The sequence below is a fragment of the Fulmarus glacialis genome, unplaced genomic scaffold (genome assembly GCF_000690835.1).
Source record: "Fulmarus glacialis isolate BGI_N327 unplaced genomic scaffold, ASM69083v1 scaffold7345, whole genome shotgun sequence".
Lineage (NCBI taxonomy): Eukaryota > Metazoa > Chordata > Aves > Procellariiformes > Procellariidae > Fulmarus > Fulmarus glacialis.
In genome coordinates, this window is record NW_009212262.1 from 8,085 (window position 1) to 25,481 (window position 17,397).

The 17,397-nt window shown below is 36.5% G+C and overlaps 1 protein-coding gene across 1 annotated transcript in view; it reads right to left on the reverse strand.

Moving 5' to 3' along the window:
- Positions 1 to 287: 287 nt before the first annotated feature.
- The window catches only part of USP25 (ubiquitin specific peptidase 25), a gene marked incomplete at its 5' end in the record, with an annotated part of 33,064 nt that continues 15,954 nt past the window's right edge, over positions 288 to 17,397 (reverse strand). The window contains 8 exons of the mRNA XM_009577811.1: positions 288 to 883; positions 1,331 to 1,526; positions 2,174 to 2,297; positions 6,979 to 7,058; positions 8,914 to 8,992; positions 9,812 to 9,990; positions 13,457 to 13,552; positions 15,452 to 15,565. Coding sequence (XP_009576106.1) covers positions 711 to 883; positions 1,331 to 1,526; positions 2,174 to 2,297; positions 6,979 to 7,058; positions 8,914 to 8,992; positions 9,812 to 9,990; positions 13,457 to 13,552; positions 15,452 to 15,565 — 1,041 coding nt within the window. The remainder of the gene's footprint in view (positions 884 to 1,330; positions 1,527 to 2,173; positions 2,298 to 6,978; positions 7,059 to 8,913; positions 8,993 to 9,811; positions 9,991 to 13,456; positions 13,553 to 15,451; positions 15,566 to 17,397) is intronic.

Consider the following 17,397-nt stretch of genomic DNA (forward strand, 5'->3'; position numbering starts at 1 on the left):
CCTACTATCAGAAAAGACTTGGCATGGCTACACACACACACGGAAGTGTTCAGGTGCAGTATCATACAGATCAGTAAAGAATATACAAAAAACCATAGTGTATAATACTGTGACAATTTTTCAATATATTCACATACAGTAATCTCCGACTACCTGCAACTAAACTGGCCATAAATCCTGAAGAATCTTGTCTATAAAATTGAGTAACCCATCAATATACTGTATCTCTTCTAAAAATACCCGTATTTTACACTAATATACAAGGTATCTGCTTGCAAACACAGAAGTAGCCATAAATAAAACTTTATTCTTTCATTTCATTTACAAGCTACCAAGTACCATGTATTTACACAGCACTGGACACTTAAAGTAGTTGCAGTCACAAAATGATCCAGACAGCTGTTGATAATGTAAAGGATCTTAAGATAAAAGCAAAGTAATACTGTAACAGATAAGTGGCAAAAAAGCAGTTTTGCCATAATGATCAGACTTGCATGTTGCATCAATTCTGGTTGAAACGACTGAGCGCCATGCGATTCTCAGCTTTAATTATTTGCAGTCTGGCTAAAGTTTGTACAGTCATTTCTCTTTTGCAGTTATTAAAATAAAAAAGTTAAAAACTATAGCAGCAACAAGCAAACCCTGTGACAGGAAGGCAAGGTTTAAGAACTAAAAAAGTTTATACAATGTGCTTAGGAAGGTTGCAGAATTTATCTTCCATCGGCTGGAGTTCGACTGAGTGACAACATGATTCGGGCGTATCTTTCACACAGTTCGTGTGTGGAGTAGGAGGGTAACTTTGGCGGGTCATTGAAACCTTTAATCTCTGTAGAACAATCTAGCAGTTTTGGCAGGAAATCTGTCAGCTTTTCTTGCAAGTTAGCTGCAAATAAAACAAGAAAAACAAACATAAGCATTTATGTCTGCATGTGGAATTCTCCTTTTTCTGCCCAACATTGACTTTTTTTTTAATTGGTGGGTGGGAAGAGAAGGAGTTTCACTTGGAATAATCCACTTTCTTCAGGTCTGCCAGCAATAACTAGGACATACCAATTCCTAGTAAGATGTTAATATAAATGCTCCTTCAGATGGTCTAACAACACAAATGTTTTTCCATTCAAAAAGCACGTTTCCTTTAAGACCTAATACCCCAGTGCAATATATGGAAAAACAGTTTATTTAAATGTGTACGGGATTATTCAAAAGTCAGGGTAGCTCAAAATACATTACCAAGGCACAAAAGATATAGGCTCAATTCAAGACACCAAAAACATCACATTTATAAAAAAGGTGCGCAAGGGCCTTTTACCTTAATGAATAAATGACTTACGTTCCATTTCTTGTCCAAGATAGGAACACCAACGGTTTCTCATATCTTCCACAGCAACAATATCTTTTTCTTCCATTTCATCCACCAGTAGTAATGGCAAACACGGGACAATAAGCTCATTCATAATGATCAGGCCATTATTTACTTCCTGATCATCTCCTGATTCAAACAGTGCTGCAGCATGTTCATTTAGTTTCTTCATAAACCACCACAAAAAAGGAAAGCCTTTAAGTATACAGCATTTCACATTCTACCATGCATCTGCTTCTGTTTGTTTTAAAGCATAGTCTTCCTACAAAGCTACCTAGTAATTTGTATTAACCACAGTTGCACTTTAACATTTACAGCAATGATGCATACATTCTATTAAACCATTCGATCTTGTGCTATTCCTCAAGCCACTTAATTTGATACCTGCCAACTCAACATTTGCAGCTTTTTAAGACTGAGGTCCTATCACCTGCTTTTGTTTTCTCACTATTGCCAAAAGTGACATAATCAAGGAAAAAAATCCATTTCCAATTTGTCTCCCCGTCAAACTGTGGCGAAGGGTGAGTCTGTTCACCAACACTGTCAACTGTTGTTCCTACATAGCCCAGACATGACGGCAGTAAGCACACTATTTACAATCATAAAGAAGATAATTGATTATTCCAAAAAATCAGGAATAATGTTTTCCTTTTTACTTTTGCTTTTTTTCCTTACACAAGTCTAAGTATTAACTTGTTAATGAAAGGGGGTTTTGTTTGGTTTTGTTTTACATGATGGCAACACTTTTCTACTAATTAATTTTGTTTATGCAGCAAGTTCAACTTTTTGAAACATACTTCACTCTTCACTTACTAGCAAACATTCTCGTCTGTAGTGAGATATCAGCTCTTCATCATGCCCTCTGTACGGGCCTTTGGACAAGAGTTCTTTGTTATTCTGGTAAGCATAGATAAGGTAGAGCAAGGCTTCCATATAGCTGAAGTAAAGTAAAGAAACAAAAACATGAGATGCAACATCCAGGTACCACCTGTTTCAAGCTAACTACTGTGCTCTTCAAAGGATAGGTAACTTCACTTGCTTGTTTGATTGTAAGTCCACCCCTTCCCACCAATCTCTTCATAATGTTTTCTTCTACCACACAATTTCATCTTTTGTGCACATGAGAACAATTTATTTTATTATCGGGTTAGATCACTTGCACATGAAGCCTGATCCAAAGCTCACTGAAACCAATAGATACCATTTCACTCACTTCAAAAATAGCTTTGGATTATCCTTGAGTATACATGAAAACTTAATTTTTCCTGCGTGCATTTATGTCACATTAGGTTTGATCTTCTGTTGTCATATATGTCTTGATAGCATTCTACGCCTTAGCAAATAAGATTTAAAGCTGTCACCTATTTCTAAAAAATAAACTGTGAATTTTTAGCCTCACTAACTGTAAGTTCTTCCAAACTACTGAAGTCTAAAGTGATGGAAGAAACCACAACAGCATTTCAAAAGCAGAAGTGCCACTAGACTCTTGATATTTCTGTCTTTAATCTAAATAAGATAAATACAAGCCTAATTGGTAAAGGACAAGTAACAGGGGACCTAAGAACCTAACAGTTAATAATCAGCAGAGATCACTTCACGCACAGTTTAACAAATCTGCCTTCAAACTGCTGCATGCCGTTTCCAGCAAACACCTTAAACTGTTAATTCTCTGACTTACAGAAAACCGGTTCTGACAGACAGCCACTGAAAGCAGTTCAGGCAGCTACCCTAAAAACAAGCAGTTAGAAATCTCATTTTTATTCAAGCTGAAAAAAATCTAGGAAGAGAAATTTCCTAACAGAGTGGTTAGAGGAACAGTACATTGTGCACTCACTCATTCCTAGTGAGAACAGGAGGTCATGGTTAAGGTTTAAACTACCAAAACCAAACCACCAAACTACTAAAAATGGCTAAAAATTATGTGTGAGCACACACCAGGCATACCTGAAAAATACATGTCAGAATTTTCCACAGTAGACAAACTCAAGACTTACAGTGATGCCTCCCAATGAGGCAACATAAAAAGAAGGGAAAAGGCTACTTGAAACAGCAATGGTTCCTTAAAGCTTTACCTTCTAATATCCCTGATTAGAAGAACAAGATGAAGCCCAACAGCATAATTTCAGAATCTACTTTGAATTTATTTCTTCCACCACGAGATCTGCTCATAGTCCCTTGCAATTCTAAATATTTATTGCTTAAATAATTAATATATTACAAGTACAGTCACTGTTCTCCACCTTTTCGTCCTCAAAATACAAAGCTACGCTTTCATTAAAAGAAGTCCTATTACTCTCTTCCCAAGTGCATTTCTCCTGCCCATGAAAACTCTTCATACCACTGATCACCAACACAACTGACCAGACAGCAGAAAACTTAATGTAAGAGGAAAGGGGAGAAGATGATTGCAAGGAACTGGAATTGCTGGATATAAAGCCAGAGGAGCAGGACCTTCTCTCCCTTTCTGTTCTTAGTTATTTGTGAAACTGCAGATTGAAATTACCATGTCAACAACTCGCTTAATCCAAATTAAAAACTTGCGGCTGGTAGTGGCCTTATTCCCAGTCCCTCTCTTCCTACTCCTTCCCCCAGTTGTGTGACCTTTCCCTGAAACAACCGTAGTGCCATCTAACAGCAAGGTAAGCTATTTTAAATCATCATTACTGTACATCCAAGCTCGGAGTCCTTGTGTATCTTGAGAGTCAGAGGAAAACGATTACAGTGTGAATTAGCAAACAGATTCAGCCTTTTCACCCCTGAAGTGCATATAAGCTCCAGCCTATGAAGACTAAGCCTAAAATCACTGAAGCTGCTCACAGAATTAGGGAGCTCACTGGATCTAGGCTTTGGAAAAGATGCAGAAAGCACAGGTTTGCTAAATTTTAGCACTGCTTTGAAAAAGGCATTTCAGTGAAAACTGAAAAACTGTATTGGCTTTCCAAGAAATTTAAAAGGCAATTGCTAAGGTCTATGGTTTCTCTCTACCACAAGAGCAAGCTGCAGGTGAAACTCCTGCCAAGATTCATTAGCTGGCTGCAGTTCATCTCACCCATAGCAGGTGCCTACTCTATAGTACAGTCAGAGAAGATATGCCCGAAAGACGTTTTAATTCTCCACCTGCAGTGAAAAAAGGGCCTTGTCAACTACCTTAAGGGATCATGAGTGAACACTGAAAGTAGGCATGACTTTCCAGTGCTCAGCATAAGGTGATTTTCAGTAGTACTAAGAAACTGTTGTTTCCTTTGTGCCTTCAAATGCAGTCTTGCATGTTCCACACTCCAGCACCAAGACCTATAAAAGCAAGCTACATAGAGGAAAACATACACCAAACTACTTCTTTAATGTTGATTTTGTGTTTGTTCAACACAGCACAATTATCTGAGGAAATCAGAGACTACCTGGATAAAGACCGATTTTTGGCTCCGTCTAGAGATTGAGTGCTGCTGGGTACCAAATAGTGTTATTAAACTAAGAAAAGTTGGTCAACTGACAGAGATGGGTTTCTGAAAAAAGCCTCAAAACAGTCCTGCTGATGAAGGTCATATTTCAATTATGAAAGTCTATGTTTTCATAAATATTTTTAAAGTTACATTTTCATGATTTCAGTCTTAATAAGGGAATTGGAAGAGTTCATCAATTTAGTCTCGTTTTCAGAATAAGGATGGTACTACTGCCCTCTAGAGTGTACAAGATGCGATCCTCAGTAAATATCTCAGTCCTTCGGGAACCTGTAGCTGAAATATGGGTGCGTAATTGCAATAGATGCTTTTAGAGTAGGTCAATGGATACCCAGATCCTCGCCCATCCTCTAAGCATGCTTAACCCTAGTCTTGCTGTCTTTGCATTAAATACCTCTTGAAGCATTTATGAAATTGCTTTTCTTGCCAAAGGGAATGAATGCTACACTTGTTTGGATGTTAGATGAGTCTGATAATACCATATTTTTTTATTTCTGACCAATATCAGAGTCTAAGACTGGTCATTATAGGCTTGTTTTCTAAATTACAAAGATGTTTGGTAACAAATTCCTCACCCTCATTTTGCAAATTAATGTAAATAATGGAAAACTATACCAAAAATGCTGTTCAGCACAGAGCAGAAACCTGTGTTTCCCTCCCTCCCCCTGGCATAATCAGAATATATTATGGTAAGAAGTGGATTAGTGAAAACACTCGTATTTTGCAGTTGAAGGTGCCATCCTGGAGTGCCAAGGAACTTGAAGACCTTCCGTTCCTGCCTGCATGCTTAGAGCATGCATGAAGTCCGGGGGTAACAAGGAGAGCTCCTATATACAACACCAATGCCCATGACATTTTTGCCTCCTTAAGGGATCAAGCAATACCAGGGTGTTTATTTTTCAAATAAGCCAGGCAATCTTCTGACCAACCTTTGTATATAAGCTGTTCAAGACTTACAAAGTAGCCTATTGCAATTTAGATTATTAATGAATGTACTATTTATTACACACTAGCAACCAGAAGACAAAACAGGACTATGTGCTCATTGTTTTAGCCACTATACAAAGACATAGCTTGTCACGAAGACAAGGCAGTGTCTTTTCCAATCCCTCTTCTTGTTTTGTTCAGGGCCTTTCTTGTTTGGGAGCATACAAGACAAGAAAGAGAAATATGAAGCAATTTACTATACAACATACACGTAGGAAATTAAGTTTGATTCCCACTATAATTCCCCTACTTACTGTGTTATACAGGAAAAATCAGTGATTGACTGCAGAATTGTTTTCACAGTCAAAAATTTGTGTCATGTGATAGCTCAATTTTCACACAACAGATGTCAGCCACTGGATATTTTGCAGCTAATCATTTTGTTCCTTTGGCTGGGCATGGGAGGAAGAGGCAGTTTTGAACAATTCCGTTTCAAAGACTCTCTTCTGCAGAATGCTTTGAGGCATTTATACTGTAATCACCATCCTTGTTGCATGTAGTAGATCAGAGTACAAGTTTTAGCTGTAGAGTGCATTAAGTACATAAATGTCACCAATTTTATATAGCCACAATTCCTGACTTGGTGAGAAAAGAGAAGGGAATGAATCACCATTGCCTCATGGAGCTAAGAGGAATCAGCTTCAACTGTGATAGTTGAGTATGACAGTTTTGCTCAAATATGTTCTTTTTTCCTGAACTTTAAAGCCCATCACAGGTGGAATTTTGACTCAGACAAATGCAGAAGGCAAAATTGCTTCTATGGGAAGACCCAATAAAAAGATGGGTAAGACGAGGACTTGACTAATTGTAATTGCTGATGAAAGCAGATAAATGTACGTGCACACGTGGTGCCAGCGAGGAAAGATTTTTATCTCTGAGGGATACCCAGAGCACTTAGATTAGGAGAGAAGAAGGAATACAGGTGCATGTGGAGGGTGCTCTGAAAAGAGTACATGGCTTGATATGGAAAGAAGAAATAGAGATTAAGAATAGGAAGCTGTGGGAAACTTTGAGGAAGATGCAAGACTGAAGACATTAATGGACCAAATAAATGCTTAAATAAAATGAAGAACACATTAAACAATTCTTAATTTTAAAAATAGCTTTACTTATCAATATTACATTTTGCCTTCAAATTGCTCTATCACATTTGAGTTCTATACTACCACTTACCTCTTTTTTTGGAAAAACTCCAATCCTACCATGAGAAACATGGTTGTTTCCCTGAAATTTCTATAGTCTTGATGCCATCTCTGCATATAAGAAAGGGTATAGAGAATTTCATCCACAAACATGAAATACAATTTTTTAAATTTTTTTTTTTAATACACACTTTACTTAGTGCTGAATACTCACAGTAAGTGCTAAGGACTCCTAGTAAACTTGCGTGTGGGAAAAGTCCGCCTGCATCCCCCCTCCCTCAATAAAAAGAAAATTTTTAAATACCTGAAATATTTCTAAATGAGATTATTTCTATAGAATGCATTACCATTTGAAAGGAACAAAAAGCATCTTTGGAGAACCACAGTCAGAATTATATGAGATCCCCTTTTTCTTCTCAAAAGGAGTTGAGAAGCTAATAGCCTTTTTTTCTTCCCTACATTACAGTCAATTATTTAATCAGAAAGTGTTAGAAAGCTTTTTCATATACTCAATATTAAGCTTAACTTTCAATATAAGAATGACATAGAAAAAGCTTGAACACATTACATGGGAAGTGACAAAAAAAACAAATGCAATTCAGATTGTGGAGATGTTTATACTGGAGCAAAACATTTATCTTACTGCATCGCCATTTATACAAAGTGACTACTAGTACACTTTACAGGTAAATGCTCTAAGTGAAAAAGGTACTTTTACTGCAGTTGGTTAGTAGCCAACTTTCAATTGCTTATTAAAGATAAAATAGGGAACAACATACCATAATACAGAGCCACTTACAGATTCAACACAAAGAGCATGAGAAAGGGTCCATGAAATGCCAACTCACTATACAGGATAAATACTGATACAATCTTTGGAGAAACCACCAACTATCTGCCTCAGGAGCTAAAAAAGTGGCATGAATCTGCAGGGGAATAGAAGACACCCCACTCCGTCACTCTTAAAGCTAAGTCCAGAATTGTTTATTCTACCTGTGCAATGCCATTCAGAAAATGGTAAGATATTGAGCCTTGCACACCCTAAAAAATGCATCAGAAATCCCACAATGAGAGTCCTTTCCCCTCACGGGCCAGGGATGGCACACTGTAATGTAGTAGGCATCTACTGTAGGTCCTAAACGTGGTAATGAGAAGTGACAAGTAAATATTTTTCATTTGGTTTGTTGAGGGGAAGATCACTCCCATAGTCCTCCAGAACAAGCTGTTTGGACCTACGAGCGTAACAATGAGGTTTAAGTGGTGTACTGGAATCTGCCTGGGATGCAGATACCCCCTGTTAAGAGGCCTTAATGAACAGTATTATGCAGAGCTGAAACTGGTGTTGTAAAACCAGCTACAGACTTAGCTTTAAATATGAGAGGAATTGTTTTGGCAAATATTAGTCAGGATTATTTAATGTCTGAGATTTGCTCTTCTTTCCAAGTTTTTCTAAATAGTGCAGGAGGAAAAATTAAATGCATAAACTGGTTATGTACGGTCTCGGCAAACAAAAGAATCTGGTGCTCATAAGAAAATGGGAATGGCTGCAGAGAGAGCTGGAAGAAAAGCACGAATGTGACTGTGCCTGTGACCCAGTTCTCAAGATGTGTAAAGGCTGGGCTTAGACCACTCACTCCTTCACTGCTAGCTGTTTCAGACTAGAGAAAGCCAGTTGGCTCATACGGTGATAAATTATGAAATACTGTTAGTGACGTCGAGACACGTTAAGGAGTAAGGACAGACTCAAACTTGACATTTATTTATGGCTCAAGTCATTGGAATTACAGATGTGGAAAAACCAGCTTTAGATCACCTGGTCAGAGCAGCATTCCTCCAAAAAAATGGTCCTTCAATAACCAGTTTTAACTTCTTAGTGTAAGACAAGAAGAAAATTGTGAAAATAAAATTCAGCTTACTGATAACTATTTCATATTACAGTTTAATTTAAAGCATAAAAAATACTGACCTCATATTCCTCCATGTTTACTTCATCTGGCTTTATCATTTCAAGTTTAGCTTGAGCAACCTTCATTATGTTACGGCACCTCACAAAAAGTAACAAGAAATCATGGAAGATTACTGGAAATTCACAAAGGATATTATCCATACAAAGACAGCAGCGTCAAACAGTATAAGCTACAGCCTTAGGCAAAGCAGTATGAAAACACTGTGGAAAATGTGCTTTTTATTATGCAGCATATAATCAGCAGGAGAGGGCATACTTTAGAAGTACATGTGATGGAGGCCTGTGCTATTTAAGAACTACTACTTGTTTTATTTTGCTGAATTGCCACATTGCTCAGTCTTTAATTTAAAGGTCAGATGGCTTGAAACTCCTCGATATTTACTTTGCAAAAGTAACATTAAAGGATTATTCACTATGCAGAAATCAGACTAATGTTCTCTACCTTTCAATTTATTTATTTATTTAAATAAGTAAATATATGGAATTTCGAGTGGAAAAGAGACATTGTCTTGCATTCAGGTAAGTTACCCACATAGCTTGAAAGGCTTTGCTGTCTACTGCTGGCTTTCAGGGCAGTGAAGAATGCAAACTACAGAGCCTTACATGGTGTTTTGAAAGAAGGTACAGAAATCTATGGGCAGATTTATGAGCAACACTAAGTATTTCTCCTTATTTCACAATGATAGAAACCCAACTTCTTGTTTAATCTTTTTATAGAGTTTTTTATAAAGATTATATTTTTTACAAAATATACTTGCAAGCTATTGACTAGAAGATAAAGCCAAACAAACACATTAGTCTTCCCTCTATTACGTGCACTATCTGAATACAAAGGGGTGTCTCCACCCACCAGAGAACGTTCATGAGCACAGGAAATGAGACATGCAGATCTTATTACCTTTCATCAAAGCTGAGATTGTGATCTCCAAACTGTTCCAGTAATGTTCTCTCAATTATCTTCTTTGGTGCCTGGTTTTGGATGAAGTAAACAATTGCATGACGCAAACGGTAATCACATTCAGGTGGTGGATCTTCCTGGGCTAATTTTAGCAGACGCGTGTATTCCAATTTAATTGCCTAAGTAATTTTAAAAATATACATTATTCTTTCTGGCTTTTAACTCTTAAACATCACAGACACTAGCAGGATAATTCATGACCCATGGCCTTTTGCCTTGATATTTTTTTATCAATTCCATACTTCTAACAAGTTTGAACTATATTTAAAACAAACAAACAAAAACAAAGCAAAACAAAAAAACGCAAAAAAACAGACAAACGGTAAAGTTGTTCCTGTCTCTCCCCAACTAAGGCTGCCAAAATCCCAGGTAGACCTTTACTTCAAAAGCAGTCCCAATCCTGTGCTTTGTCTCCCTAAGAAAAGGTTTATCCAGTCCATAGGGAGGCCTCTTTAAGCATTTACAGTCCAAAAGCAGTATAAGATTTCAGACACTTTACTTAAATGAATCTTCTAAAATCTCATAAGGTAAAAAAGGTACCTTTAATACCCGGTTAAAATGCAAATACATGAATAAAACAAATTCTACAGAAAGTTTAATAAACATGTATGATTTTGGAAACACTAAGTGAGAATGGGAAATGTCTTTCAACAAGTATCAAATTGTAGGATTTCTGAAGAAAATAATACTTCAATATGAATAGTATTAGTCTCCTATAGGGCAGGACAGAGTCCTCACTGAACATTTTAGATCAACTTCAGAGGTCATCAGAAGCATTTACTTTTCCAGCTTTGCCAACACATTAGATTTTAATGAACATCATCTGTTATGTTCATTAGATTTTGTTCACTGAAACTATATAGCATGAACAAGAGCAAGAACAATAAAAATAATTAGAAAAATGGTGAAAAATGTAAATATGTTCCATAATTTATCTCTCAAAATAGGGAGGTGATCAGATTGTTTGCTAACACTAAATGTCAACTTGAAACAAATGACTTAACACAGTAGCTTCACACATGAGCAAAGTTTCAATACAACATGTGCACAAAATAAGGTTCCAAAGCAGGCAGAAAAATACCCTGTTCAATATTTCAAATTCCTTTATGTTGAAATACCTGGCAGTAGCAGGTAACTTCTTGATGTTTAACTATCAGAAATTTGGGCTCCCATCCTCTACTAATACACATTTTGTTTCAGGACTAAACATGTGGGTAGGATACTATTTATACAGGCTTAAACACAGAGCGTGTGGAGAACTGTAAAACTTAAGAGAACGTTCTGCATCAGTATTTTTAAATACTAATCATATGCATTATCTTTAAAAAGGAAGTTTGAGAGAACCGTTTATAAATATCAAAAGCAACAGACAGAGTTTCTATTATCTTACATCAGAAGAAGTTCTACCATTAGAAAACCAACATGGATAACTATGCAATTAAACCCTGTTTATTGGGGTAGGCCAGAAACAAAAAGTAATTGCTAGTAGACATTTAATTTTTCAGAGAATTACTCAGAAGTAGGAAAAATGCAACACAAAACCTATATTTTTATATACATATTTAAACAACATAAAATGGTATACTACAGATTCAGAAATCCTATGTACAATGAAAAAATAACACTATTTCTTTACACAGAATACAGGAAAAAGGGATGGTAGAAAAAAGTATTACATGCTTTCATTTTCTCACTGAGAACGTTATATAAAGACGTTAAGGCAAACATTCTGCAAGGAGCTGCCTATAAAGTTTAAAGAAGGATGATTGGAAGAGGTCATTGATCAAGAAATATCTTAACAGGTTTGTATTAGTCTCAGGCCTGAGATTTAAAGGGGGAGTGAAACCTTGGCAGTAACAATGACCCACGTTTTACCTGGGTTACACATAGAAAGACATCATAGAAAAACTCCCATAATCTTCTATAAACACTCATTTTATAAAAAACAAACACATTAAAAAACCCAGAGTACAACAGTATTAAAAAAAAAAAAAAATCATAGAAGCTTTTACAATAAGTTTATGGAGTAACATGAGATTTCATCTGATATGTTTCAAAATACGAATTTTGTTACTAAGTAGGACTGCTTCATCTGCATACGTTCATACTAATGTATTCCTCAAAAATGAAGCATGTTCCACCTCTTCTAAGTTATTGCAAACATGATTCAGCAGAAAATGAGTAAGGAAGATTTTCTACTCTCCAACAATTTAGTGTCAGAACATTTTCTCACTCAAAGATAAATTCTGTCCCCCGTGAAGTGAAGATGTTTAAGCATTCAAAATTAAAGACCAAAAAACATTTCAACTGAGCATTGTTTTGACAACTCTGAAGCACTAAATATAATTTTATTTTGAACTGCATTTCTGTTTTAAAATTATCAAAACACCCTTCATATCCAAAAAATAATTTGGTGTAATTAAACTTTCTAGTAAAGAGTTTGATTTGATCAAATGAGGATTTTTTTTCAACTTAAAAAAGATTGACATCTTTTCATTAAGTAATAAATTTGAAAAAAAACCAGCACTGAATTCCAAACAAAACCTATTTCACTAAACAGAGGCTATGGCAGGTGTCCCTCCATTCCCTGAGGGCAGGCATGGTTAACAGAGACAGCCCTGCAAACAAGTGTTATGGTCATAACACTTATCTAAGTATCCATTACAAAGCCCCACACAAACAAACAAACAACCCCATGAGATTTCAGATTCCTTACCAAGGGGTTAGAGAATTTGTTGGTGGTGGTGTGGGGGGGTTGTTTGGTTGTTGTTTGTTTGGGGTTTTTTGTTTCTTTTGGTTTTTACAATTTCTTCTAGTGCAACTACACCATAACATTTAAGAAGAAAACAGACTGCTACTCAATGACAAGCAAGAAACTTCTCCCTGCCTCCAAATCACATTTGAGAGGATTTTACATCATGTCAAAGTAATCCCCTTTCTAATACCCTGAAAATTCAAAAGATCATGAGCTAAAAATTCTCAGAAGTTTGTGTATTTAAGAAGACTAACACATTTTTAAAGCTGGTATCATTGTGAAGAGTAATAACCACAAAAAGCCTAATGTCTAATTCCCAGTAACAAAACACTGCATAAATAAATAGTATTGATATCCATGCAGTTACACAAAAGAAAGTAATTTAGATTTACTAAAAATCTTTTAAAGAGTACAAAACAATAACATCTCTTTGAAATAAACAACAAATGACTAAACACTGACGTTCCTGGGTGAAAAAACTGATGTCCCAAACAGTCTAGTGAAGGCATGTTTTTTGTAACTAATGGGAAAAAAAAAAAAAAACATATTCTTATTGATTACACATCTAGGTTTCATGCTACTTGCTACTGTTATTAGAAAGGTAAAATGCAGAAAGATATATAAGCTACTGGATCAAGACAGTGTACTGCTGAATCAACAGGGAAGTAGCTGTGTATTTTTCAAGGGAGAAATATCTAAATGGAGGACTGATATCACAGAAGAGTACATATAAACACTGGAACAGTCTTAATATGCATCAAAGGGTGGAGGGAGAAGGTATATCTAACAAAAAAAGTCAGAGGAGAAAAAGTTGAAAATGTTAGTTGTACCTTAAAGAACCCTGCTTCTGGCCCACACCTGTCATAAACATTCCTGGCTTTACCTATAGCCATGATAATACCTTGCATGTTCGGGGTCAGCATGACCTGCCACAAGGGATTTAAGGTAAAAGTTTTGAATGATTAATATTTTAATGACCAAATTCAATATGCTTTTAGTCTCATGCAAGATAAAAAGCAACTTAATGCATGCATACATTGAAATGGCACATTTCAATACAGATTTGGTGTGCATAGTCTGCAAATCAGTCATGGCATGTGTATATATTTTTACTGTAACAACATATGATTAAAGGAAGCTTACAAAAAATTGAAGAACTGTGTCAAATACAATTTAAAAGCTACATGGTCAAAACTTCCCAGGAAAGGAACATGCATTGTTCACCATTAGTATCCATCAGAAACTGCACACTGAATGAGTGCTACCCATGGCCACCGGAGAATTTAAAAAAAAAAAAAAAAAGTTTCAAGTAGAAAAATCACCCAATCATACTTTATATATACGATACTGAAAACACAGTCAACTACACTGCCTGTATTTTATGTGTATTTTAACATCAAAATAAGGGACCCATTGTTGCAAATGCAATTGGTCCCTGAAGCATTTGCAGACAAATTCTTAAAATGCAAACCCAAAACATTTAACAAACACAAAGCCAAACACAAGACACACATCTCACAGCTATTCACATCAGTTATATACAAACAATTTGATACATCTAGGTTACTCAGAAAGGCCTTTCCCCTTTGTTATCTGTGGGCAAAGAAAAACACTCCCTCTCTCCCTGCCCAAAGTATAGCTGGCACAGCAACTGGTACCGCAACAAAAGATGAAGAACCCTAGACTCTCGGGAAGAGTTTCCCATACATAAGAACAACATTAAAAAAAAAGTGAATACACTTACAAAAGGAACGGGGAAATTGGGAAGAAAGTTATCAACCTCTAGAAAGACAATGGCATGGAGACAACAGTGAAGAAAAAAAAAACAAACCCAAAAAAGCAGGTCATTAGGTGAGGCTAAATCCTCATGTCTTTAAAGGTGGAGACTACATATCTGTGAGAAGCCAAACTCAGTGTGACAATGTCAATTAAATAATTTTTTTCCCCATCCCATACTCCCAGTTACAATTGATCACAATTACAGGGCAGAACGACCTGAAATAGCCATTTGCTAGGGAAGGAAAAGCTCCCCATAGCCCACCAAGAACACATGCTTAGACACCTGAGAATATGGGCTGCACCAACACTATCCCCAACCAAAACAAACACGGAGTAAGCAGTGTCAAGGCAGGACAGTTTGATGACCTGGCAGTGTTGCTTTCTGCTCCTAAAATAGGGCAGCAGAAAATAATAGCTCTCAGCAGAAAGTAATATCTCTCAGGATAACATGGGGCTCTCATCTGTTCCTCAAGTAGTACCAGGTACACGCACCACCCTGGGACTGAATTGGGAAAAAAGAATTTTTGTATTTTTTTTTCCTTAAGCTTTGGAAACGTCAGCTTCACCAGCCATATCAGTTTCAGGTTATTTCCATGGATAATTTAATCCTTGAAGTCTGAAAAGCTTAACCTTGGCAAATAAGGGATTGGACTTGAACATTAGCTTTATTGGACTGACAAGAAAGCACAAACATTAAGAACATCACTCACTATCCGGTCACTTTTTAAATAATAAATTAGTAGTCCGCAGTTCATCACCAGCATTTCAAAGGCTATCTGGCCTAACACAAACATTCAACTTCCACAGCTAAGACAAATATACCGCCAGTGTAAATGGTACCATGCAAAGCGTGCCCTATTAGAGTAGCTAGTGCTTTCCTTTCGTATTTCATTACAAATTAAGACATTGTTAAGGTTACAAACTAAGCATTTAGTTTTGCAGAAATCTGTTAGGTGTCACGATGTGCAAACATGCCAAAAATTCTCATCAGGCAGCACAAGAAAGCACCGAGGAGGAGCGGTGCACACAATTGCAATCAAATGTACCTCATCATCATAACCCCCCTCCTCTGACTCAATCACAAAAGTCCCTACATCAGGAATCGCCACCTCTACAACTCGCTGGTTAGGAGCTGGTTGAGCTGGGGCATTATCAGAGCTCTGCAGAAGAAAATCATTATCAGTATGTGTTGGGGGAAATAAAAAAAAATATTAAAAAAAAAAAGATAAAATTACAGAGACACGCAAACTGACAGGCGGATCAAGTAAAATGATGTGCACTGCTGAAGTTCTGAAAAAAAAAAATCACTTATATTCTCTAATTACTTACAGTTTCTTAATTTTTTAAGCAGTACATTTTAAAATTAAGCCATCATTATTAAAAAGACTTCATTTGTCCTTTATTCCCTAATTACATCTTTACAGGTTAGTATGCCAGTATTGCAACTCTAACATTCATTACAAATTTAAGGCAGTTGTTAAAGGACGAGTCTGTGAACCACCACTTCTTTTCATACATTCCACAAAAAATTACTAAACATAACTGAAGTACTTGATGAATTCATACTAAGGGATGGCAACAAGCCAAAGGCTAACATTTCCTGATGCTCTGGGGGAAAAAAAAAAAAAAAAAAAAAAACAAAAACAAAAAAGTCTCTAGCAATTAAGATATTTGAAAGAATATTTAAAGGTCCATTACATTCAACAGGTTGTTTTTTTTAAGAAAAGTAATTGGACAGAAAATCAGGGGAAGATTATGTTAGTCGCTGAAATTCTTGCTATGTTAAAGTAAGTTTTAAACAACAATGGAGACCAATCTCAGCTCCTACGGTCTGTCTTTGTACAATAGCCAGTTTACAACATTTGCAGAACTTAAACCTTGACTCTAATCTAAGCAATCACAGAGTGCCATGCTACTTGTTCTGCAACTATTACAATAGTCTCATTTTTTAACAAAGATTCCAGAAACCCACATAGTATCTATTTACACCCAGCTCTGTATAAATACAAAGGAAACCTGTGCAGAGGGTAGAAAAAAGGACAAAAGGGCAGAAAATGGACAGAAATGATCATGTGGTAACTAACCTACAGTCCTGTTTGTTATATGTTCTGATGTTGGCTTTCCTTCTTTTAAAATGGACAAACAAAAAGTGGAGGAAAGGAATATATGCCTGCATGTCAGAATGCATATGGAAGTAGAATAATTAAAAAGCATGCTGATACACTGAGAAGAAAGCACAATTGCCCAAGTTAAATTTGGGTATACAGAGAGCAGCTTTTAAACATTAACAGAGTACCTTCAGATTAGCTAGATATTACCTTTAGATTCTAGCAGCTGAAATACATTTGTTTCTAAATAAAGGAGTTTGCATAGTTTGGGGTTTTATGTTTTTATTTTTAAAGAGCCATCCACCTTGTTGCAGAACAATGCAGTGAAAATATTGGAACAAGATGACCTGCATCTGCCTCATTAAGCTATCGTGATGTTCCCCATGTGGTTCCTCAACCACAGCCTTGTAAAGTCCTAAGGCTGATAACTGTCCAAAGTGTCATTAGCCTAAACTAAAACACTTGATCCATGGAATTAAGTCTGTAAGATTCTTCCACATCCCACTGGGATGGATGCCCACAGACCTTAGAAAAAGGACAGCATCATGCAAGATATTTTATCATGCGTTTGATATCTTCATAGCTACCCCTTCAGCTGGAAGTAACTCATATTAAACAAGCTCCCCCTAAGCTGTTTGGTGTTCTGAGAACTCAAAAGTCAGATATGCAGTAGCCTAAAGCATTAGTAGTAGAGCATCTTTTCATCCAGGGTTAGATTAGTTTCCCTGTTGGCTTTGATTTCAGTTTAGCAGAGAAAGTGTGCTTCTCTGCTTTCCTGACACCACAGGAGAGAGGGACGTCAGGTGTAAGAATCAACAAATTGTCACGTCATTTTCAAAGGCTTTAAGAGGACTTTCCTGTTGGCCCCAAAGATATCTGGGGCT